Source organism: Buteo buteo, chromosome 16, assembly GCF_964188355.1.
Source record: "Buteo buteo chromosome 16, bButBut1.hap1.1, whole genome shotgun sequence".
NCBI classification, from domain to species: Eukaryota; Metazoa; Chordata; class Aves; order Accipitriformes; family Accipitridae; genus Buteo; species Buteo buteo.
Window position 1 is genome coordinate 19,071,260 of NC_134186.1, and position 27,314 is coordinate 19,098,573.

The following is a 27,314-nucleotide window of genomic DNA, read 5'->3' on the forward strand; positions in this document are numbered from 1 at the left end:
CTTTCCTCTAATTTTTAAAGAGGGTGAAAAAAAACTCATGGAGAGGTAATACAGAAACTGAATCACACACAAAGCTTAAATGGAAAAGACTGTCTTATGCAGCCAAGTATTATTTGTGGAAATGACAGATACCAAGAATGAAGAAAACCAACCCAAATCATTCTATGATTCTAAAAACACCTGCAACTCTTAAGAAAGCTTATAAAAACGGCACTCTCCTCCAGAAGATTTGAAAAGAAGTTAACTTACAATATATTGGGGGGGGGGGGGTTGTATCTTAAAACACCTTGATAGTTATAAAAAAGGTTACACTTCAATACAGTCTATTTTTAATAATCTCCATGGAAAGACTACAGAGTTAAAATTCCAGACAGGTGTCACTTCAATATTTTATCATTTTTACTAAAAATGTTGACTGTACAATAGTGTTCCATTTTTCTATTTCTTTTTTCCACCCAACTGAAAACAAAGCAAAAGTACGATAAAACATATTAATTGCATCCTTTCACAGTATTAGTCAAGTAAGACCAAGACTACTTGCAAGTCCTTATATTTCAGTATCAAATTATTTTACCCCACTAGTCTACAAAATCCAGGAGCTAAAATCCACTCAGTAAAAGCAGTGGGATTCTAAAACCAGAATATAACTATTTTACAGCACAGCAGAGACATTGCCGTAAAATACACTGCATTTATGGCACTCTAAGATTTCCACTTGGGGCTAATATAGACAAGTTAAAGGAATATAAACTTAGTTCATAATATAACTCCAATAAAGTTAGCCATACTTTTGCTATCATCTGTTTTCTACTAACTGCTGAAAGCACCTGTACTGCAACATGAGAATGAAAGAACACAATGCATTTTTAAGTGCCACACTGAGCTCTGTCATGCAGTTGTTCATTAAATAATTACATATGTAATGATTCTTGAGAGGTAAAAAAAGTTTGAGGGGAAAGAGGAAAAAACCTCACCTTTTATTCAGGTCCTTAAAAGCATTAATGTTGCAGAAAAATTGGCTTACAGATCAGCTAGCTAAGACTAAAGCATTTAAGGATTAAACCCCTTAAAACTTTAATCACTTCAGGCCTTAACTGGCTAATCTGCAACACAGTTTGTCTCTTATGTCTTATTTAAAATAAGTAGTAAAATGTTCAAGTATCAGATTTTTTTCCTAGAAAAGTTGCCTTACACCAAAGTGGTAAAACAAAAATAACACTAAGTGATTAGCACTTGAATTTTAAAAGTATTACTTTTGACAGCATGTGTAATGATTTTCAGACTCTGCATCAGTAATCTCCAAAACTCTAGGAGTTCACTACAGACATTCTGTTTTTCAATACAAGACAAATTAGCTGGGTTTTGGTGGGGGTTTTTTGATAGCTTTCTTCTCCCCGACCCAATTGTGAAGCTCCAACAGCAGTGTATATTCACTTAAGAACTCAGCTGTCACTCGTAAGTGATGTACGTCATCATGAAGTGGAAATCTGTACAAGACTAACAAATTGGTTTTTGTCAAAAGACTGAGATACACTAAGTTGGTCAAAATACAGATATACTTTGAAAATACATACATACCAATCCTTACTCTTGTTTGATTTTTTTTTTCATATCTCTGGTCTCAGGTTGGTTGGAATTTGAAAGATGAATCCAAGGTTTCATAAAAGACGTACTTTACATCTATTTGAGAGTTCATATCTGAAGCTGCTCAAAAGCGCAGAAATGCTAAGATCTGCAGCAAATACAAGGCTCTACATAAAGAATAATATGCTTATTCCAAGAACACCAACTCCTCCTCCTCTAGGAGGAAGCAGGCATCCTATCAGATCTCAAAGGGACACATACAGCCTTTCTTCAGAAGCATTCCTCCTAGCATAATACATGTCCACTGCCTTCAAAGGACTGTATTAAATAACAGTTTTTACAATTACATTTTATAATTTAAGTAATTATTTGGATAGGTGATTAGCTTGTCTAGAAATGTATGTTCATTTCTATACTTGCACATACTTGAAATGAAAATTACTAATTCATGACACTACTACTAACTACCACCACCACCACCGTTTACAGTGGGAAATTTTCTTCCCTGCTACTCACAAACTGCACAAATACATTATATCTAGTTTAAACTTAAGATAATGTATCTATTTCTAGGTATGACTTTCGTTGGCCTAATTAACATTAGCCTCCCAACACCGCGTAATGCAGATGACAGTTTAGCTAATTTAGCCCTGGGACAAAAATGAGTTTACAGTGTAACATTGCATACCAAAGCTTCCTTCTTTGATGTATGACTAATTATGAAGTCTAGAAAGGTATACAGCAAAATTAAAACTTGATTATAAATAAGAAAAATATGCAGAAACGTAAAGCTAACTCATTCAACCAACATAGTCTCTCAAGGATTCGTTCTACAAGTGAGAACAAGAAGTCCGATTATCCTAATTTTAAACTGTTCTATATGTCTCAAGTGATTTTAGAGGGTTATTTTTAAACTTAAGCTGTATCTGTGTAAAGCTGAAATAACTTCTGAAACAGACAGACTATAGAGGATACCGAAACATGTTCATTTAATATATCATGGCGGGGCAACTATCAGATTGGTATGTTCTAACTGCATTCTTTTGAAAACCAATGACTTAAATGCTTTTCTGAGCCAAATACTTAATTAACTTTAAGAATTAGTATAAATCTCTCTTTACTCCTCAAAGTCAGCTTACTTCCATGAAACTGGAGGAAAGTCACTTTGACTTATATTTGTCGGTAAACTGCATACGGACTGCTATTTGTCAATAAACTAAAGGTGCTCAGCTTCTGAGCTGAAATTATAAAAAATGTTTCCTATCTTCCCCTTGAATAGCCCACAAAAGGTTCTAGCAAATCAAAGAACAACATCTGACTGCTTTTGAAGTAACAGTCAATATGTATGATATATATTAACAAAAATCATAACTTATTCTCAGTTATATCACACAATTCAACAAATGGTAAAAAAGTATTAGGGCCCTTACTAGCTAGTGTAATTATCAATAATCCATTACAAAAAATTTGACGTATGTTTCACAGCAATTTGCAGGTGGCTCACTTATCAAAGTTTCTGTATTCACTTATCAACAGAACAAAGTCAAAACATGCGAAGCCATTAGAGAAATGGTAAATGCAAAGAGTGTAAGATTAAGAAAAATCTCTTTAGGTAATTTGATGAGATGCAGACAAGTAGAAGCTCTAAGAAGATACACTGACCAAGACCTACTGACAGTATCTTTCCCTCAACAGAGACTCATGGCTTTGCTTACTTAACACTGACAACCAGAAGACACATAATTTATTTAACAAGACAAATTAAAACACTTGACTTCAATAAAATTTCATAAAGTATATTTCTGTTGAATTTTGGACAATGTGTTTATTCCATAACTTATGTGTTCATTAAACAAGACCAGAACATAGCTAACATGCTACACATATAAAAACAGAAACAGTTTAAGTAACTCTTAATCCTTTAATTCAGAATATATACACACCAAATATAACACTCTTCAGTGAAGTTCAAACTGCAACTACATTTTATAATGACCCAATTCTCTATATACTTATGTCAACTTAACAAAACTACAAATACACTCAAGGCTAAAAGTAAAAGTTGAAATAGGGTCATCATGTTTCCTAGATCAGATGTTCTCAAAATGATCCCTTTTCACTCAGCCAAGTGTCCAAGGTCCATTAGGCACAGTTTTTCCCATGTTAGCTCATTTTTCAAAACTGGGCTCAAAATAATGAAAAATATTATTTGCAGTGGTTTTATTATTTAATTTAAAAATTACCTGCACAACTCCACTCTCTACATTATCTTAATTTATCTCAGAAACTAACCACACAAATTCAAACCCAGAAGTGTGGGGGGCATGCAGGGATGGGGAAAGAGAAGAGCCCTCCACAAAAGTCTCAGATGATTTTGTCTATTAGTTTTTGGCTGGAGCTTGGACTAACGGCATCTCTACAAGCTATGGAGATCACAAGGGGTCCAAACAGGCATTTTCAATCTTAAAGTATTAAAGCTTGGGGTGTGGGGGTGGGCATAGGTCTTTTACACTATTTCCCCCCGCCTTGTTTCACAAAATGCCATTAACAGCGTGAACGGGAAACAACCATTAGATCACGTCAGCCATTAGATGCCAAGACAAGTTATTTGATTCAACCTGCATTATTTGGCAAAAAAACTTCAGAAAAAAATTCCAATGTCCAAATTCAAGGCAAATAATTTGCTTTACAAAAGAGCCGGGGCGGGGCAGGGGGAGGAGCTGGGCAGTAGTGAGATCTTCACCAATGATCAGCTGAAGATCTCCGTGATTCATGGCAGAAGAACTAACTTTGACAGAAGACAAGACTCAAAAAATCAAATCTCCCTTCAATCCTATCACTATGCATGAAAAGCTTTGGCCCTTTTTTCCTTCATGAAAACACAGTGAAGAGAGCTTAACATGTTTTTCAGATACAAACCACTGGTTTTTTTTCCATTTCAGAGAAACCATGTAATTCCATAAAGATCCTTCACTCAAAGGAGAAGTAGTACACTTAAGAGGATTTTAACTCAAACTACTATGGTGGGTTGACCCTGGCTGGACACCAGGTGCTCACCAAAGCCATTATATCACTCCTCCCTTCTCAGCTAGAGATGGAAGAGAAAATATAACAAAGGGCTTGTGGGTCGAGATAAGGACAGGGAGAGATCACTCACCAATCACTGTCACGGGCAAAACACACTCAACTTGGCGAAAATTAACTCAATTTATTACCAATTCACCAGAGCAGGGTAATGAGACATACAACCAAATCTCAGAACACCTTCCCTCCACCCCTCCCTTCTTCCTGGGCACAACTTCACTCCTGGATTCTCTACCTCCTCCCCCTCAGCAGTGCAGGCGGACAGGGAATGGTGGTTGGGGTCAGTTCCTCACACGTTGTCTCTGCTGTTCCTTCCTCCTCAGGGGCAGGACTCCTCACACTCTTTCCCTGCTCTGGCGTGGGGTCTGTCCATGGCAGACAGTCCTCCATGAACTTCTCCAACGTGGGTCCTTCCCACGGGCTGCAGTTCTTCATGAACTGCTCCAGCATGGGTCCCTTCCATGGGGTGCAGTCCTTCAGGCACAGACTGCTCCAGTGTGGGTCCCCCATGGGGTCACAAGTGCTGCCAGAAAACCTGCTCCAGCCTGGGCTCCCCTCTCCACAGATCCGCAGGTTCTGCCAGGAGCCTGCTCCAGCGTGGGCTTCCCACAGGGTCACAGCCTCCTTCGGGCACCCACCTGCTCCGGCATGGGGTCCTCCCCGGGTTGCAGGTGGAGATCTGCTGCACCATGGACCTCCGTGGGCTGCACGGGGACAGGCTGCCCCCCCATGGTCTTCCCCATAGGCTGCAGGGGAATCTCTGCTCCGGTGCCTGGAGCACCTCCTCCCCCTCCTTCTTCACTGACCTTGGTGTCTGCAGGGTTGTTTCTCTTACATGTTCTCAATCCTCTCTACAGCTGCCGTTTCTGTGTGCCCCGCAACTTTTTTTCCTTCTTAAATATGTTATCACAGAGGCACTACCACCATCGCTGATGGGCTCAGCCTTGGCCAGCAGCGGGTCTGTCTTGGAGCCGGCTGGCATTGACTCTGTCAGACATGGGGGAAGCTTCTAGCAGCTTCTCACAGAAGCCACCTCTGTAGCCTCCCTGCTACCAAAACCTTGCCATGCAAACCCAGTACAACTACTAATAGAACTAAGTGCTATTCACAAATATGTCTACCTTCATTCTCATATACATTTATGTCAACTATTCTATTCTTACCTTCTTTCTCACTTTTTTCTCCCCAAGGTTTGCCTATTACCCTCTTAATGATATTAAAGCTGCCCTTAAGGTGACAAACAGAAAATGGTAACACAGCTTTTCTCCTTTCCTTTCCATGAATTAATGTTGATTCATGTTGATTCAAAATCTTGAAAAAAACATCCTGCCAAAATCTTTCACAAGTGATTTACTTTAGTGCTTGATCTTCGCAATATCTCTAACTCCTCAGTCTTAATTAATTAAAATTTTATTACCACACTTGGAAAGCAAATTAAAATTTGACTAATTTTGCCGACTGGCTGAATAGATAGATGTCCTTAACTTTTAAGTCATCAGATTTCATTTTACTTGGAAAGTTTAAAGTCTTAATGGCTCTGCCTAATGAGTCATTTGAGAACTGATACAGAAATAATGTTTGATTCAGTCAAGTAAAAAAAAAAAAAAAAAAACCAAAAAAAAACCATTTTCCTTTAGAAAGGTATTTCTTGTAGTGCTAACATCCTACAATTAAACTTAAATGGGAAATAACATTTGGGTACAGTTACATCACTTAAGAAGCTTCACTGCCCTAAGAGAAGTTGTGCTCATTTATTTCAAAACATCACTGGAAGTCAGACACATTACTTCCTTTGAAATAGGTAAGGAAGATTTGTATGACAAAATAAATCTTAATATGACTCAAACTCTTGCAGTTGTTTAAGGCAAGATCAAACCACCTAGTTCAACCCCAAGAGAGTGGTTAAAAAAAGAAAACACCCCTAAGCCTTGGCATCAAAGTTGGTTTCTCTTCTAATGAACTACAACTATAGTGTGTACTATATAAAAAAGCCACTTATCTGAACTCGATCAGCAGTCATCAAGCACAAGCATATGCTGGCTAGGCATATATTAAGTAGAGAATTACCAGCTATAGCAAACATCAATTGCTATACAAACTGGTATAATGTTGTAACAGTAGAAACACTTCAGAGAAAGCAGGAGCTTCTATTGTTTCAGCACAGCCCTACATTGCCAAATGCAGTATTATGCAAGCATACCACAAACACTGTAACTGTCCATCACGTGTATCAGAAATAATGCTTACACCACTAATTAATGTATGACATCCCCCCAAAACAAGGCTTATACTTCACTATGAAGAAATTAAAACCACACTATTGAAGAAAACGAGCAACCAGTCGCATACACTAGCACACAGTGAATAACATAAACCTCTGCTACACCAGAGAGCAAGCAGTAAATACCCAGATCCTCTCCTCTGTCTTTCACTGGAAAAGACGACACATGGCCAATGGCATGTTATGACTCAACAAGTGAGCTGAGCACTGGTTGAAAGGTATCATACTGGTAAAAGCTTGCTATGTTTGCTGTATGTGTAATAAATTCAGTGAAGAGTCAGTGTCTTTGTCCTCCGCAGCTGATTTTGTCCCACAGTACAAAGACTTCTATTGCAACATTTCCTACAGGCCACCTCCTTCTCTAGCTCATCCTGTCCCAGAAGTTCCTAAGTTCACGGCAGTAAGAGTTTCACTATGATTTCTCAGAAACCTAATTTGCAGAGTATGACCACAGTATTTCATTTCTCTGCAAGATTTTGAGAGCCATATGTTTAATGAACCCCTGATCTGGATGACTAAGATAACCTCTTCACTGCATCTCACAATATGAAACCAAGGAAGGGTAAGAAGTGGCACTCGGTGAATTCTCAGAGAGGGCATTTAAAATAGATCACTGTATACTAGCCTTGTTCAGCATACTGTTTTTGTAAGCACTCATTATGCTATCTGTCAAGGACAGAATACTGAGTAAAAACTGACCATTTTAATCAAGCCAGTTTATTGGGATATTAATTTTATTTTTTTTTTAAATCTACAATACACAAATACACATTTGTATTTATTCGAACATGACAATGAAAAGTCATCTGCCATCTGAAGAATGCTTCTAAAAACGTAGTCAGTGATAAACTTACTGACACAAATAAACATTTATTTTAAACACACCACTTCTAAATTTGCAGCAGACATTTTCTGTATTCTAGGAATATCTACTTAGCGGTACAGACCAGAATAAATTATCTTCTGTTAGCCAAAATCGTTATTCTTAAAGCTATTATCTATCCGCTCTACTCATGTAATTTCTATCCATTCCCTGTCAGGTTAGATAATACAGATTATGACATGAAGGCAGATGTACCTTCCAATTGTATGTGAAAGAAACTCCAAAAATTACAAAATATAATGCAAACTTACCAACTCTATTCCCTGTGGAAAAGGAGTGTCTTCCCAGTCCTTCTGAGGAAATCTTTGTATTATTTTTCCCAAACCTTCTGTTGGGCCTGCTGAAAGATAAAATTCAATTACTTAAAGGCAAACTGGTGAAATTTAAATCACCATAAATATGAGAATATTTTCAGAATATACTCAATATTAGGAAATGTTTCACCACAAGAGGCAGAACAGGGTCCTCAAGTGTGTCTTGCAACTCATATAATAAATACAATCTTAATATTCTCCAGTAATAACATAAGGAGTCACTACATGAAATGAAGATGCAAGCTGCATCTGGTCTATGCCCATCATGCATGTTTTCAAAGTGACAGATGATTACCGGTAATTCTAGTCTCTCTCTACAAACAGTAACAAATTAAAAACTAATATAATGGGTAATGTGATATTTTAAAAAGATATCAAACATTTGTCAACAAACAGTCTTAAAAAAGAAGTCTATAGATTAAAAATCTACATGATTTATCCAGGACACTCTAGTTCCTTGCCAGTATTTCTAGTTGGTTTCCTTGGACAAGTCAGTAGTGACTTTCTACACAGAAAGGTGTAGAGAAAAACTGCTGATTTCTGATAACTTCTCTGATGCAGAAACACCACAAATATTCAACTGTAGCATCCCGCCATCCTGAATGGCAGAGGAATGCATGTACAAACATGAATTTTGTTCTTTACCAGCTGAAGTCCTGGAGTAAATATGGAAAAAATAATAACTTTTATTTTTACTGTATTTTAGCTCTGGGATACACCACAACATAATGTGGCAAAGCGAAAGCAATTTTTACACTAACCAATACTATCCTGAAGGAATGTTGAAAGCTAGGACCATTTTGTACTGAACCACTACACAACATAAAGCATGCAATCAATAGCCTTCAACTTATGTTTTCCACATTTAAAGCATGGTACAATAGTAGGAAGAATGATCTTTTCTCTTGCACAAATCTTGCCTTTTCCTACAGAAGAAAAGCAAATTCTCTGTTTTGTTTATCTTACAAATATACCAAGCAAATAGAAAATTTAATATTATTCTGATTTCTGAAGGAAACCGCTTTAACATGGCCAAGTATTTCACATGCACAAAGACCTGTCTAATAGTCCATACACATTTTAAATCCAAGAAAACAAGATATCTCTAATAATACTACCTATCCATCAGTCTTCACTCTAGCAATTTCTGCTTCTCTTGGATGATTTCAACATAATTTCAGAGGTAAGCAGACACAAAACACAAACATGCTTGCAAGTCAATTGCTGGGCGGACACGAGAGGCCCAAACTCCTATTTCCTCCTCTACTCCAAAAAGAAGGAAAAAGCAGCAGAACTGAACAGTTACCTCTTCTGTAAGGCAGCACCCACTCAGGCAATCAGCAGTTACATTCAAACCAGCCAAGCAGACACACACAGCTCTAAACTACCACTGTATTTGCAGTCCCTTACCCCGTACGTGGATCATAGGAGAAACAGGGTAAATAAGGAAGCAAGCTGATACCACTGCAAGCGTGAATAAAAGTTTGATTTAAAATCAAACCAGATACTTAGGAAAACAGTTTTCATTAAACTACATATAAAGCTTCCTAAATAGCAAAGTTGAAATTTGCAACCATTCAAAATATCTTTTCATAGCTTTAATAATCCATGCTGACCCATCACATTCAATTGGATCACCCTTTCTCTAAAATTGTATTACAAAACTTTGAGATTAAGCATTAAAATTTTTAAACATTTTCTTGTGAAATTCTCAGAGCTATACTTCAATATTATGAAACGGTACAAATTCTGCATTAGTAGTAGCAGTCCATATGTGTTGCTTCCTCTGCAGACACCCAAGCAGCAGCAATGAATACGTTATTTTCCTGGCTTTACCATAAAAAACAATTTTCAGTCTGACACAATTCAAGTCTGCTAGCATAAAGCAATTCATAAATCAATGCTATGGTGGAAAAAAAATACGCTTCCTTTAGGCTTCCTGTTAATTTACAGTTTGAGTTTGCTTCTATCTTAAAACCCACAAAAAATTTTACAAGGTGTTTAGGTAGAATCAATCTGACAATTTAATAATAAGTATTTTCTCCAGTTTATGTACTTTTACACTTAACATACTATGACTTTCTCTTGAAAAAAGATTTAGCAACAGATGTTCTTGGTACAATGGGTATATGAATTACACAGAGTAAACTCCAAACAGCAATCTTACCCGCAAGATAGCACATACTGATTACGATTCCCAAGGGCAGCACGCTGCAGAACTGCAATCATTCTACAAGCGGCTGGCAGTAGTCTCAGAGGCATGTCTTTAACTTTCCAGACGTCTGCTGGAAATACAACACAGCAGTGAGTAAATAACCTAGGAGGTTCCTGGAGTGTGTGGAAGATAACTTCTTGACACAGCTGGTGGGTGAGCCAACCAGGGGAGGAGCCTTGCTAGATCTGTTGTTTACAAACAGGGAAGGACTGGAGGAAGGTGTGATGGTCGGAGGCCGTCTTGGGCTTAGTGACCGTGAAATGATAGAATTTTCAATTCTTGGTGAGGCAAAGAAGGTGGTCAGCAAAACCACCACTATGGACTTCCGGAGGGCAAACTTTGGCCTCTTTGAGGCACTGGTTGAGAGAGAGTGTCTTGGGAGATGGTCCTGAAGGGCAAAGGGGTCCAGGAGGGATGGACATTCTTTAAGAAGAAAATCTTAATGGCTCAGGACCAGGCTATTCCCATGTGCCACAAGTCAAACCGCCAAGGAAAACGACCGGCCTGGCTGAATGGGGAGCTTTTGCTAGGAGTCAAGAAAATAAGGAGAGTTTATCATCCCTGGAAGAAAGGGTGGGCAACTTGGGAGGAGTACAGGGATCTTGTTAGATCATACAGAGAGAAAATTAGAGAGGCAAAAGCTCAGCTAGAACTAAATCTGGCCACTATCGTAAGGGACAACAAAAAATGTTTTTACAAATATGTTAACAGTAAAAAGAATCCCAAGGAGAATATCTATCCTTTAATGGATACAGAAGAGAACATAGCCACAGCGATGAGGAAAAGGCCGAGGTACTTAATGCCTTCTTTGCCTCAGTCTTTAATAGGGAGACCAGTTATCCTCAGGGTACTCTGCCCCCTGAGCTGGAAGGTGAGGATGAAGAGCAGAATATACCCCCCTTAATCCAGCAGGAAATAGTTAGTGACCTTCTATGCCATCTGGACACTCAGAAATCTATGGGACCTGATGGGATTCACCCAAGAGTACTGAGGGAACTGGCAGAGGTCCTTGTCAAGCCACTCTCCATCATCTATCAGTGATCCTGGTCAACAGGGGAGGTCCCAGAGGACTGGAGGCTTGCCAACGTGACACCCATTTACAAGAAGGGTTGGAGGGAGGATCCAGGGAACTATGGGCCTGTCAGCCTGACCTCAGTACCGGGGAAGATTATGGAACAGTTTGTCTTGAGAGCGCTCATGTGGCAAGCCCAGGACAAGCAGGGGATCAGGCCCATTCAGCATGGGTTTACGAAGGGCAGGTCCTGCTTGACCAACCTGATCTCCTTCTATGACCAGTGGATGAGGGAAAGGCTGTGGATGTTATCTACCTTGACCTCACACCAAGGCCTTTGACACTGTGTCTCATGGCATACTCCTTGAGAACCTGGCGTCTCATGGCTTGGACAAGTGTACTCTTCGCTGGGTGAAAAACTGGCTGGATGGACGAGCCCAGAGGGTTGTGGCGAATGGGGTGAAGTCCAGTTGGCGGCGGGTCACAAGTGGTGTTCCCCAGGGCTCGGTGTTGGGCCCCGTTCTGTTTAATATCTTTATTGATGATTTGGATGAGGGGATCAAGGGCACCCTCAGCACATTTGCAGACAACACCAAGTTGGGAGGCAGGGTCGATCTGCTTGAGGGCAGGGAGGCTCTACAGAGAGATCTGGACAGGCTGGATCGATGGGCTGAGGCCAATCGTGTGAAGTTCAACAAGGCCAAGTGCCGGGTCCTGCACTTCAGTCACGGCAACCCCATGCAGCGCTACAGGCTTGGGGAAGAGTGGCTGGAAAGCTGCCCAGCAGAGAAAGACCTGGGGGTGCTGGTTGACAGCCGGCTGAATATGAGCCAGCAGTGTGCCTGGGTGGCCAAGAAGGCCAACGGCATCCTGGCCTGTATCAGAAATAGTGTGGCCAGCAGGAGCAGGGAGGTGGTTGTTCCCCTGTACTCGGCACTGGTGAGGCCGCACCTCAAATCCTGTGTTCAGTTTTGGGCCCCTCAGGATAGACATTGAGGTGCTGGAGCGTGTTCAGAGAAGGGCAACCAAGTTGGTGAGGGGCCTGGAGCACAAGTCGTATGAGGAGCGGCTGAGGAAGCTGGGGCTGTTTAGTCTGGAGAAGAGGAGGCTGAGGGGAGACCTTATCGCTCTCTACAACTACCTGAAAGGGGGGTTGTAGCGAGGTGGGTGCTGGTCTCTTCTGTCAGATGGCTGGAGATAGGATGAAAGGAAATGGCCTCAAGTTGCTGCAGGGGAGGTTTAGATTGGATATTAGGAAAAATTTGTTTCCTGAGAGGGTTGTCAGGCATTGGAACATGCTGCCCAGGGAAGTGGTGGTGTCATCATCCCTGGACGTGTTCAAAAAGCGCATAGACAAGGCCCTTCAGGACATGGTTTAGTGTGCATGGTGATGTTGGGTTGATGGTTGGACTTGATGATCTTAAAGGTCTTTTCCAACCTAAATGATTCTATGATTCTGACCAGCAGTTCTTCCCACTTCATAATCTCAGATTCCCTTGTTGATCTATCCATCCCAATTCATTTGGTGAGGTGACGGGCGGTGCAGGAGGTTGGGGTCATGCACATAGCGGTTTTATTCTGCTGTTCCTTGCCTCTTGGTCATTTTCTTCTGCCAGCACAGATCTACAGGCTAGAGTCGCGCCAGGAGTGTCCCCAAGCCGGCACGCATCACGAGTGGCCAGCGTCCCACAGGGGGTGTGCTTCCTCTGGCATGGAGCACCTCCTTCCAAGACCATGTCTCTAACCGTGTCCCCAGCAAAGTCCCCTTTCACATCTCCTGCCTCTCATGGCTATTGCTCTATCTTAAATACACGTAAGTACATGTGCCACCAGCTCCTCTAGCTGGCTGAGGTTTTGGCACACACTGGGGTCTTTACACCGATTTCAAAGCGGGCTGGAAGCAGCTGCGACTGGCACAGGGTAGTTTCTCACCTCCTCTTGTACAACTTGCCCCCTGTTCCCAAAACTTGGCAGTTTATGACCAGTACAGCTATTCCTGATTTTTCAGTCTTGGAGGACACCATTGGGAAAACACCCTTAAAAAAAGAAACACCTTCTACCTACCTCTAGTTCAAGTGCAACTGATTTGGTATCCAAGTTTTCACAAAAATTAGAAAACGATCCTTTTCAGAAAGGCTCACAGAAGTCTCAAAAACATTCCAGATATTAAACAAAGATAACAGCCACAGCAGTTATGATGAATCTTCAGAAAATCATCAACTTAAATATAAGGAAAGATCAAAGTTAGAAAAAAGAATTTACGGAGGGATGCATGAAGGATACATCATAGAAATGCAACATTATAAAAGGAAAAAAATTAAAGTGAATAGTTCCATACCCAAGATATGAACATCAGAAAAATAAGTATTCACATCCATCAGATGTGAAAAGAAAAAAAAAAAAAGAAAAAAGAAAAAAAAGGCGCTGTTAATCCTTCCACAGAAAAGTCCTGTAATAGAGATTTACAAATCTACTTATAATGCATAAAATCTAACTTATTTCACATGGTTTCTTAAATTGTATACAATACAGATAGATGGGAGACACTCTTTCCAGTGTCAAAGAACTTTGTTTGTTTTCAGGTGGGGGCAGGGAGGGGGGAGGATTTGGGGATTTTTTTTTTAATGAATCTGCACTCCTAAATCAGGGCAATTCTTCAAAATCTCGGAGTTTTATATGTTTGCAATCACAAAGTAAAATTCATTGTAATTTGATACATTTGGAAAAGAAATAAAATTATTATTTTCAAATACACAAGTTACTGAACTGCAACTTGCATTCTTTGCGAAATTTAGACCCAGGAACACTTGAAAGAACCTCCATTCTACAGGCAGTGAAGACCTAGCCTGCTCTGGCCACAAGAAGCTTCTTACTTTGATTGGAAGTGTACTTCACCCAAATACAGTAATTTACATTTAATCCTTATACAGAAGCAAAAAGATAGAGAGAAAAGGTCTGTCTTACGGACTCTTCTCCTTTACATGAACACAAATACAAAGTAATTCACTTAACACTGCTGCTTTCACCAGACAAGTAACAGCCTTTGGCCATTTTTTTCTGATAAAAATAAAATAAGGTGATTAAGATTTTACCATGAATAAGTTTTAGATCCCAACCATGTTCCCTCCACTCTGTACCTATCCTTTCCAAAGTCTTCTTTCAAGGCCCTTTCATTAATTCTTAACACTAAAAGGACATTCCTTCAATATCCAAGTGAAATTCCTATTAACTAAAGCTAATTAACCAAATGTGACACCACATGAAAAACACACACACACTGAACAGCCAGTGAACACCAGTAGTAATCTCCTCAGTTAGTGCCTGCCAGTATCTGTTTTACAGATCCCAGATCTACAAAGATTCCATATGTCATATGTTTTGCTCTTCATTCCACTCCCTTTATTGAGAGTGACAGGAAGAACTGGCATTCATTAATATTGACACCTTGTCTTTAAATTGGAAAAATAGGTTATTTTGGGTTTAATGGATTCAGATAGCCACAGCCACCAAGAAGTATCTTTGTATCATCAATACAAAAATTTCTATCTTTTATCTTCTATCTTTTGGTATCCTTTCAAATAATGTGCAAGCTGCCCAAAAACCTAGTGGAAACCCCAGAGCTAGCACTGGTCACTGAATTCAAACCAATTACACAGAATTTTCTGGAAGTTTTTGAAACCACTTAAACTCAGATATACACATCACTCAGACAACAAACTACTTAATATAGTATACATGTGTGGGAGCACAGCATGGCAGATCACTGGATATTAACAATGTGTTCCACATAAAAGAGTAATTGCTTTCATTATTAATTATATATGCAAAACATGCATGGCAGTAACAAGAACTCAAAAGACGTATTTCCAAAAAAACTACTGCCATTACTGTTGTTAAACACCCATACTGTTATCTTCATAAAGTTATTCCTACAAAAGCAAAACTATTCTTATACTTCAACTGAAGTATTTTGCAATTTTTTTCTTTAATTTTGTAGTAAAATATTTATATGTCATATAAAGTAGGGTAAAAAAATTGTGAAGATATTGCAGCAATTTTGAAAGTTGTAATTTTAGACCTATAGCAATGAATTGCAATTTCATTTTCATGAAGGGTGCCAGGTAATAATAATCATCATCATGAGCACCCAACAGTATCTTTACCTTTAAGATGGCTTAACTCTTTAATACATTAAGAATCAAAGCTGACCACACAGTAAATGAGGCTTCAAATTTTTAGACATTACATTCTTGTCCCCGTACAATACATACACATAGTGAATTTGCCCAAGACCAAAACTGAAATTTCAGCCTATAAGAATGCTGAATGATCAGTCTATACCTTCAGCTATTAAGGAAAAGGCAACTTTACTCCGCAGCTAACCTCTTCTGATCTACCCTCTTCCTCCTTCCCCTTTCCCCAGCTTTTTCTTTAAACGATACAAACTTGCAACACATTAAAATTCTGGCATAATTTGCTGGTTCCTGAACCCTAGTCCCCTAGACTCCCTTCTTATATAAATCTTTCCCCATGAAAGGTCACATGCCATCTCTTGCTTGCCCTTGAAATTCCAGAAGCGAGCTGTTAATGCAACTTACATTCCAAATTAATGAGAACTGTGATAAACTCTGTCTTTTCTCTTACAAACCCCTGATAAAAATACATTTGAGCTCTAAGTATTGTTAATCGTACATGCAAGGCTTTGAATGTAAGCACATTGGTGATCTCTTACAAAAGATACCATTTTCACGTCTGCGCAGAAGCAGCACCCTACAGATCACGGAGAAAGAACATCAGCAATTATGCCACACTAAATACTTTAAAACGACCATTATAGATCCTACACATAAAGTTAATAAATCATTTCGAGTATTCAGAAATACAACTTCACACGTTCAAAGTTAGAAACATACTGTCAGTGTGAAAGACACAGATGGAGGTGGTGGAGTACAGTACCACTTATCCTTCTTTACAAAACAGTACCTAGTGCTAAAGAGATAACCAAAATCTGCTGCAAAGTAAAATCCTTTTCATATCAAAGTTCTTAAACAATTTGAAACAGTAAAAGTTTTAAACTATCAAGGATTCTTGTCACTTTTTGGAAAAGCTCTTCATGGAAGCATGAAGACAATTCATGTTCCATCTTATACCTCCATTTGTAAAAGGGAATAGAAACGTACCTGAGGTCTCCCCATACCTTTAAAAACATCTCTACAGAAATCTTGATGCCAGAAGACAGAAATACCACAAATGATATCCCCATTTTAACTCACACCCAATACAGAAGTCAGAGTTGGAACCGAAGTGAACAAGAGGCCAAAGGAGAACTAACACTAAATACTTAAAAAGAAAAATATTTCTTTGATGGGCCTAAAACACATGGCACAAAGTTCTGAAAAAATCTGCTCAAGCCCATTACAGCACATCACTATGTGCATCTTAAAGTCTGAAGCAGCCTGGACACTGAAATTTACATAAAGAGCATTTAACTCTGATGTATTCTAGAGAAGAAAGATTTTATTGCGGCCTAACAGCCACAAAAGGTTAAACAAAATGTTGGTACTTTTAGGAAGACAGAGTGAAGACAGGCTTCCCACAATGACCACAGACACTGTTTGTACAACTGGCAAAATTCATAGTCAGTTGTTCATCTTAATCAGGTCAAAGAAATACATGCAACAATCTTGGGAACTTGAATAACAGATGTTCCAGAGGCTTGCCATATTATCAAGGATACAACAAGTAACAGGATAAGATGATCCTCAGGCCCTTTTCATTGTACACTGGAAAAATTTGTTGAACTCACCAGAAAAAAAAGTCGTCTTTCAATCTTCCCCCAAACGTACTGGCGCTGCTAGTCAGGACTACCTGAAATACTTGGACAGTCCAAATTCCTGAATGCCTTGATATATATTTGATTTTGGTACTTCTCTATTTTGCAGAGCTGGTAACCCATCTCATACACAGGGGAAGGAAGCATAGAGAAAGTGATCTGTGCCCCCAAAGGATGTACAAGAAACAAGTTCAATCGATACCACCTAAACCTTAGATTAGCACTTTATTCACAGCATCACCCTTCCCACTACTGCAATAGATATTCTCCTATGCAGGTCAGCTATGATCTTCGTTATTCCTGGGTATCAGAAAATATTTGTATGCTTTGTAAATAAAGGAAGAAAAATATTCTAGCTTGTATTTTAATTAAGCTGAAGCTGGGGCGGGGGGGACGGGGAGGTGTGGAATATGGCAATACATGGTATATCTTATTCCACTAAACCAACAGGTGTTTCTGCTGAAACCATAAAAATAGGTTTGAAAAGTCTGGGGAAAATTCACATTTAAGGATGAACTTAATCCACTGAAGTTGTATCAATGCAAAGTGAAATGAAAACTGATAAGTACCATAAAAAGCAGAAGAGGAAGGAAATCAGAGAAAAGGGAAGCATGGGCAGAATGAAGAAGGAATAAATAGGGATATTATAATCATCACCATAGGTTAGATGGGCATTTACCTACTGCAGTGGTGTCTCTCTAATACTCCTTGGTATTACGCACAACAGCACTGACTGACAGTACACACAATGATTCGTTCAGGCAGGACTCCATCAGCTTCTAACGCCTCTGAAGGGCCACAAACCAAATGTCACTAAGTCAGTATTATACCTGAAAAACTGTTAGTCATGCAAAGTGCCGTCTCATTTTGAAAGCCGTGCTTAAGACCAAAACCTTAGCGACCAGTTGCAATGACTTCATTGACATTTTTTAACTGCAAGTTCTGTAAAAAATTCTTTTTGCTGCTGTTGCATCTACGTGTTTTTAAGAGCCCATGTAGGAACTTCTGCAATAACATGAAGTGTCCTTTAAAAAGCTTTTCTGTCCTAGGACCTATGAAGGTATCAGTTACTATTGAGAACCTTTAAGTACCATCATCCTCCACCTTTCACTAGGATTCCAACTCCCCCAAAATTTTATCTGGATAAGTTACTGATACAATTACCACAGCTTGGCTGTAACAGCTGGATCTCAGGACTCTTCCTTCCAAATAGATGTTTGGGACATGATAAACTTCTGGACATACACTGTATTTTTGCTGGGTGGACAGTAACATGGCTTTACAAAAGTCTTAAAAGGAAATAACAGACAAGAGAAAACAAGCATGAATATTAAAACATTTTCAAGTTACTCTCTACCCAACGGTTGGCATAATATTCAAGAAATTGGAAAAAAGCTTGGGGGGGCTGGCAGGGAGAAAGTTTCATCCTCACCGACAATTCCCCTTCTTGTTTGCAAACAAATCACTTCTGCCGGATTCTGTATAGGAAGGAAAGATCAAACTTCAAAATAAATGTTCTATGTTAAACAAACATTCTTTTGAACACAGTGAACTGAGCAAGACTTCCCAGCTGTCTTGGAAAAAACTTTTAAATTTATTTTCAAGGAAGGTATAAAAATTAAGATGACGAAACTGTACTCAGCTTTGTACTCTGAATCAATGTCTTAGAGCTTCTCAGACTGCTCACAGAAAAAAAGAAAATCGAGGCAGTTTCCCAGTTCTAACGAAGAATATATATTGCTTTGCTTTAGAAGTAACACTGCCCTATTTATTAAATCTGATTTCTGTTTTCAGTGAGTTATCTTCCTCCCACAACCACCCTTTGATTTATCTTTAAATGATACACCCAATAATTAAAAATTAAGCTCCACTTTGACATTTCCTAAACATAACTGCAAGATTAGAATTTTACCCTAAAACAATTTCACATTTTCAATATCATTATTTCAACATATTAATCAACACCATTTCAGCATACAAAATTTGAATACGTTATACAGAACTAGCTTGAGTAAATACTTCTACCTTTTTTATTTTTGGTTAGTTAGTTTTTTAATCAAACACAGACTGCAAGGTTAGAATAAGTATACAGATATTTACACAGTCCAGAGCTGTAAGTAGCTGTAACTGTAATCTGATTTTGCTGAGTATAAAGAAAAGCTATTCACACTCTAAAATCCAGCAAAGAAACAACTTCACAAAAAGGCTTTCTATATTTACTCTTAAATAAGTCTGTTCACCTGCTAAAACTTATTTTTCTAAATCACTTTACAGGAGTATAATATGTAAGGAAGAATGTATCTACAACAGTTCTTCTGTATCAGTACACATTTACAGGATTCCTGAATATGAAGATTCAGGTCTAAATGCAATAACCCTAAACATGTTGAAACACTTGTTTTACTTTTTAAGTACAAGCATGTTTTAACTTCTATTATTATTTTTTTTTTCCTAGGAGTGGAGTAGAAAACAAAACTAAACTGGGGCCAGGGGGGAGGGAATCCCACATTTATTTTACTGCCTATATGCTATTTGTTCAGATATACAAAGTAACATCTTATAGCTTCTGGAAGTGTCTAATCATGCTTGGTAATAGTCAGAAAAAGTCATAATTGTATCTATGAACGACATCATACAGATAACAATCCTAAACAAAGTTCAGGCCCAGCAAACTGAATATGCAAATATATACTATGCTCTATTGAAAATGTTAAGAATATAATTTAGGGTTTTTTTGAAATCAACATCATTCATACCTGTGTAAACATTTACAAACAAGGTTACAAAGCCAACACAAAAAGAGATTCCTTCTGTGACTTTCTATGGAAATGTGAGAGAGTCATGTGACAAAAAAAGACAATGCTGCTTGAAGGAATTTCATTTTAAGTGCCATCTAAGGTATAACAAATTATTCATTTTGAAAACCCATATATATATATGATCATGAAATTAAATTTTGAATAGGTCCTTCCAGACCCTGCAGAATTTAGGCAAGTTGCAGACTGAATTCTATATTAAAAGTCTGAAGAAGTTTCCTAATATAGCAATTCTATTTTCATTTTAAAAAGTGCTAAATAACAAATTAGAGTAAGGGAAAAATCAAGTCCACCAAAAAAAAAAAAAAATCCACAAAACTTCAGCACAAATAACCATGGAAAATCTGTATGAGGAGAGGAATAAGTAGCACTGAGAGCAACAAGCTACTGAAGCCTGAATTCCTAAAGGGCTTGACCCCACTCGTTAGAATCTCAGTCTAATAAGGTCTGAGCACTGATAAATTTTTCTTGCACCTGTAACACCTGCTCCACAGCAGTCTGATGTGCAACAGCATTTTTGTTGTACTGTAAGCTTTTTCTAACTTTGAATACTTGTACAGTTCTTCTATTGGACTACCTATTTCCACAAAACTTATCAGAACTCAGTATTTTCAGCATCTTCTGAACTGCTAGCTCTTTGGCTTTAACAGGGTATCTTCACGCTTCCTCAGTTGCTTTCCTAAGGAAATGAGGCTTACATAGTGCATATTGCGTTAGTCTATCAGCTTCTCTCCACTCCTTTCAGCTGTTAGCTATAAACATACTTACAATAAAAGTAGGAATACAAAACCTGAAATATATCGATAGGATAAAGTTACTATTAAACTCAATGCATCATAACACTTCCTATTTGTATTGCTTACTTAGCATTTGTCTTGCTTATTCTAAGATTCAAGCAGGGAAAAATTTATATTACAGAAACAGTGTCTTGAGTTCATTAAATTCTTCCAGAACTGATGCATATGCTACCAGAATAATATTAGATCTAGTCTATTTGACAGAGTAAGATTAGTAGTAGCTGGATATACAGCATGGAATAGGCAAACACGAAGTTTTGGTTTGGGTCTTCTTTTGTAAAAGATGTGTAAACTCTTGGACAAAGACATATTTTCTAAGGCAAAAAATGAGATTTCCCTTCAAGCACGCATTTGTATCCAATGGTCTGAACAACTGGTTTTGTTTGAGGAAGGGAGTCACAGAGCTCAAGTTCAGTCAAAAAGGAGAGCTCCAAAACAAGTTCTCACAAAAACAGGTGATTCAAAACAGCATTCCAAAATGAAAGACAAATATTTCATGCCTATTCAATCTCTAAATAAAAAGTTGAAACAATGGAAAGCAAATGGGTTTCTCAAAATCTATATAAAATTCCATACTTTCCCTGTTAAAGATTCATAAACAACCACTAAGAGGAACACAAAAATTTTTTTTGCTCCAAAAATTACAATGGTTTGTGTAACATCATTTACGACCTACTGTCAGGAGGACTTCAAGCAAATATTCAGATTGTATGAAGAATCTTATCCCTACCGCAGTCTATCTTTGAAAAAGATAGAATTAGATTACCAGTGTGAATTATCACCTGAAAATTTTGCTGATGAGCAAAACTGTCACTGTACAAGACCAAATGTGTCTTCTCAAGCATTGACTTGTTTTAAAGGCACCAGGGAGTCGGATGTATCTAATTAGGAGGGAATGCAATGTTGCAAAAGAGTAAGCAAAACACTTCCCAGAGCTGGCTGATAACTTTAGTTCAGTGTAGGGCTCACCAACATACAGACCCATGATAAGTGAGCAGAAAGTACATTTTTTTGAGAGACAGAAAGAAGATTCTGCACAGATTTTCCATCCCATGAGGAAGAGCAAATATAGCATTAGAACATAGTTCTAGCTATACCAAGTTCACATATTTGAAGTAGAAGGTTTGGACTCTATATTTAGTGAAAGATTAATCCTCACTACAAATCAGACACTTTTTTTCTCTTTTTAAACTGAATACATTCTACCTTTCCCTAAATCTTCATATACCTTTTTAAGTAAACTGACCTGTGTGAAGAACATAGGTGTAGTAAGAAAAGAACACACAGTTACAGGTTCACACAGCTTTGTATATCTGACCTCCAAGCAAAAATACTGACATAAATGGCCACAGCATTTCAAGTTATTTTTGTGAACTTTTTAAAAATATTTTGACAGCCAAACATTTTGCAGCTGCCTGTAACATACAAAAAGCTATATAATTAAAGGGGTTTTCCTTTTAAAAATCAACAAAAAATCAATGTTTTAAAGCCAAGCCATTTGTCATTACTTAGATCTCTGGTTTTTATGTAAATTACCTGAAAGATTACTCATACATCCAAAAATGCTGGCTCTTTCTACAGAGTTAAGTTATATGACCTAATCTCCTTGAAGATTAGCTTGCTAATGAGGTAGACCTGCATAATCTGTTTTTTAACATCTTTATTGGTTTGATGCTAATGTCACATCTAGCTGAGCAAATAAAGTAAATTCACTATAGTAACAGGTAACCAAAGAGCTTCCTCTAACTCTTCTACCAGGTAGAAAGGTGTTGAGTTACCCATCACAATCATTCTCTCTGTGGTCAACACACTGCACAGAATTCACTACACTATTCCATTTTGACATAAAGATCTCAGCTGAAAACTGTATTATCCTGCTTTCCATAGGAATAATCTTATGCATCACATACAAGTTCCTTAAGGGGAGTCAGGGGCATAAATGCAAGAGCACACTGTTTTAAAAATAGAAAGAAAAAATGTAAGGTTCAGATTTAATATACAGTGCTTAAGATACTCATAAATAAGGAGGAACTACAAGTTAACAACCTTCAAGCTTTTATTTTCCTCAAATTAGCCTGACCTTACAGACTTTAATAGGTGGGATCCTGTTAGTTAAAATGCAACAGTGCACACACACAGATCCAATAGTGGTTACCACATTTTTTATTAGAGGAACAGAATCACATCAGCTTCAGATTTGAAGTTTTTTCGTTTTGGTAGCTGTCTCAGGGACTACTACTTTATAAAGGAGTAGCATCTGTATCATCTACTACTACAGTTTCTAAAAAACAATGTTTTATTCCAGAATCTTATAACGACTGCTGCTGTGTTGATTGAGCTGCTTCATTAGTCTGATACAAAATACTTATTCTACACCAACTGCAGACGCAGCCCTGAACCTCAGTGCAGAAAACTGGGTAAAACCCAGCAGTGGCCACATCATGTGATGTGAGAACATGCGTAGCATGAGGCTATGTTATCATGGGCAACTTGCAGAGAGGGAAGCTAATAGCCCATCCCCCCCCTTTCTTCTTTTTTTGCCTACTAAATACATCATTATTCTGGACCATTACATTTAAAGCAAGACTGTTTAGTTTTCAAATATTTTGCCTACTAATTTCTCTTCAGCCTAACAGCTGTACTCAAGAAATTTTTCTTGTGCCAGGTGTCAGAACACAAACTTAATGCTTCAACTTATAAAATACTTTCCATCATAATACCGCAACATTTTAATAAAGGAGGTCACTATCTTTGGTTACCATGGTGACAGATGACCTGTCGAAACAGGGACATCTCCATTTTATACTCAGTGAAAGATTAATTGCTCAAAACCACGAGTAAGTGACAAAGCTATAGAAAAAACACCCATACAGCTACTTTATGTCTGAGTAAAATGTCTCCACCAAGGGGTTTGAGTTCCTGTGTCCCCACACAAATAAACTCTTACAAAAGCCATTTTTATTAAGTACTACTATTGCCACAAAAAACAATTCTTAACATAACCTTTTCTCAGCTGTAGCCTAATAACAGGCATTCTTTAAAATTTAGTAAATAATTCTCTTTAGTTTTCTGGTATTCTTATGTGGTCCACATATAGAACATTTTCTTAATATAACAGTGAGAAGAATTCAGTGGTACGAAAGGCACTAGATGGTGATTCTCCAAGAGCATTTTTGGTTTTACAGTAGTTTTGAAGAAAACATCAGCCAAGAATACTCCTACATGCTTCTGAAGCCCTGCCAGGATGTAAATTAAATGACCTAATATGAATTCTAACTCACCGAAAGCCTCACAATCCAGTTACTTGAGACAGAAGGCGGCAAATTACTGGGACTGAAACAGACTACTACACTCCACTCATATTAACAGGAAACAACAGAGATAGAATAATGCTACAGGCAGTTCACTTACCAAAAACCAGAGCCTGAGCAATGCAGTGCTTATGCAGTGCTGAATACCTTGTCACCTGAGACTAGAAAACATTCTAATGCAGAATAAGAAATGTGTTCAACCAGTCTTGAAAAATAAGGTGCGTACTCGCATGTGAAAGACCACAAGGCTAAGCAAGGCCTTGAATTTTCTCTACCCTTTCACACAAAACAAAAATTGCAGAAGGTCCAAATATCAAAATTTTCTCACTCATATTAAAAAAAAAGGATTATCACTGAAATACCTTGTCTTTCCTTGGGCTAGAAAGATTTTCAACAATGGAACCAGAAAAACGTAAGTATGGCCAGACACCCTGATGTAATCGGGAGTATATCCAAGAAAGTTTGGCTACAAACTCATTTAGGAGCAGAAGAGCTTCCAGTTGCTGTAGGAAGGAAAACAGATCAATACCCCATTTCCAACACTGTAATTTGAATATCATGTCTGCTGCTCATACTTTAGAAGCAAGACACCCCAAATCTGCACATCAGAGCTAGAAGCCCTGCATGGGTGAACTGCTGACAGGTGAATTTCCCTGTACCTATCCCAAAAACCAATTCACTTGTTAAAAGACAAATGACTCTGCATCATGTTACCTGTCTATCTAATAATAGGCAGTGAGGTTGCCCATCATATCTAAGCTTTCACTCATTTCAGAGAGTCCATAGCCCTACAGCATTGATGTAAGATTTCTTTTCTAAGCAAGACAGCAGTCCTTGCACAATACGACAGTGAAAATGAACTTCCCAACTCTCATGAAACACATCTGATGTCACTTTTCTGTAGGATTCGGGGAAGTACAAGTGCTGAACAGTACTATCACAGCAAATCTGAGCAATGTTGACCCACTCACCGATGGAATGCTTGCCAGGAGAACTCAGAATGGTTCCAGATACTTGAAGTCATCTGAGGTAACATTGGTGCAATGAGTCACATAAGATAAATAGGTCATCTGTCTTAGAAGGAAGTCATACTGATTTACCATAGTGGTTAGCCAAGTATGTAATCGCAGAACCAAACTTAAAGACTGGAATCAGTTTTATAGGAAATAGACCTCTCCTCACTAAGGATTCAATAACAACTCCAATTACTCTACAACTTGCATTAGTACAGTGTTCAGCTTTTGCACAACAGCTAACTCCACAGACCGGTATCATACAGGTCTCTTTTACCAGCTCCTAAGAACAGTCCTGAAGACAACCTGGAGTAAGAAGCAATTCTGTCTGGTTTCAATGGGCAGGAAATCGAAGAAGAACAGCTTGTTCACTTCAGGAAAGCAGTGTGATATAATCTGACAGCCCAAATGCACTGAGACAAAGGAACAAATGCCTTTGCTGAAATCAGCCTTGTGCTTCGAATGCTTGCTTTTGAACCTGGAAAGCTTAGCTAAGAAAAAGGATTAAAGCAAGTGTTCACTTCCTAAAAACTCCCCATTCATACTGTAAGCAGTGAAATGACAGAATTTGGAGACTTTCAGGGAGAGAGTGTACTGGGTCTAGTTGCAATAAAGTTAATTTCCTTCATAGCAGCCTGTATGGTGCTGTGTTTTCGATATGTAACTACAACAGTGTTGATAATAAACCAATGCTTTAGCTGTTGCTCAGCAGTGCTTGAACAGCATCAAGGCCACCTCTGTTTCTCACTCTGCCCCCCCACAGCAAGTAGGGCTAGGGGTGGGCAAGAGGTTGGGAGGGGACACAGCTGGCCCAAATTGACCAAAGAGATATTCCAATACCATATAATGTCATGCTCAGTAATAAAACCGGGGGAGTTTTTCTAACCAAAGTAGATGTTGCTTGGTGACAGGCTGGGCTTTGGTCTGCTGGTGGGACATGGAGACTGACTACTTTTGCATCACTTCCCACCAGTCCTCCACCCCCCCTTCCTTCCTCCCACCTTCAGTTACTAAACCATCTTTATCTCAACCCACAAGTTTTTCCTCACTTTTGCCCTTCTGATTCTCTCCCCCATCCCACCATAGGGGAGTGAGAAAACAACTGGGTGAGGGCTTAGCCACTGGCCGGGGTCAACCCACCACACAGAGGATTCAGGAAGTTAACTAGATTTCCTTAACAGGCAATGACATCCAGGCTGCAGACAGACGATAAAACACGACCACAAAACATGGCTCCATTTCCACACTGAAGGACATCCTCTACTTATTTCAGCAAGTTTAATAACTGCAGTACATTTTTCCCTAGAAGAAAATAATGGTTCCGACAGAGACCACTTTCTGGAAAAGTTCTGAGGTACTACTTCCATAAAGGTGAGGAATTTTCATTGGAAAAGTAAAGATGAACCTGCTCAGAATAAAATAAATTTACACTATTTTTCCCTGTGATAGCATATTGTAACTGACATACACTGGCTGAATGCCTGAACTGTAGCCACAGAAAAGGAACGCAGGTCTTACAGAGGCAAATCTAAAACTCACAGATAAGGAGGACAACTGCTACTGTCATAATTCTGGCTTCTTAATTTCATTTCCCTGGCACAAGTAGTGATACTCTCCAAGCCATGAGATTTTGAAAATGTATTAACTTTGTATATACATACTTTAATGTATATTAACTTTGCCTTCCTGGATTTTACTGAATGACCTGATGCTGAACAGGTTGTCACATTTGTCATGTAGACAGAGAAGTAATATCCTCAAAATGGACTTGTTAGGACAGCAGCACCTGATGAAAAACTGAATATGAGCCAGCAGCATGTACTCACAGCCCAGAAAGCCAATCATGTTCTGGGCTGCATCAAAAGAAGCATGGCTAGCAGGTTGAGGGAGGTGATTCTGCCCCTCTGCTCCACTCTTGTGAGACCCACCTGCAGTACTGTGTTAAGCTCTGGGGCCCCCAACACAAGACAGACATGGACCTGCATGGTGGGTCCAGAGGAGGGTCATGGAGATGATCAGAGGGCTGGAGCACCTCCCCTATGAGGACAGGCTGAGAGAGTTGAGATTGTTTAGCCTGGAGAAGAGAAGGCTCCAGGGAGACCTCATAGCGGCCTTCCAGTACCTAAAGGGGGCCTTACAGGAAAGATGGGGAGGAATTCTTCAACTGGGAC

At 38.8% G+C, this 27,314-nt stretch overlaps 1 protein-coding gene across 7 annotated transcripts in view; it reads right to left on the reverse strand.

The window, feature by feature from the left end:
* The window catches only part of SBF2 (SET binding factor 2), a 283,574-nt gene that overhangs the window by 223,734 nt on the left and 32,526 nt on the right, over positions 1-27,314 (reverse strand). For 6 of the 7 annotated variants that reach the window (XM_075048070.1, XM_075048067.1, XM_075048069.1 and 3 more), the window contains exon 2: positions 8,084-8,172. In XM_075048070.1, coding sequence (XP_074904171.1) covers positions 8,084-8,172 — 89 coding nt within the window. The remainder of the gene's footprint in view (positions 1-8,083; positions 8,173-27,314) is intronic. The other variant, XM_075048066.1, reaches the window with a different exon arrangement.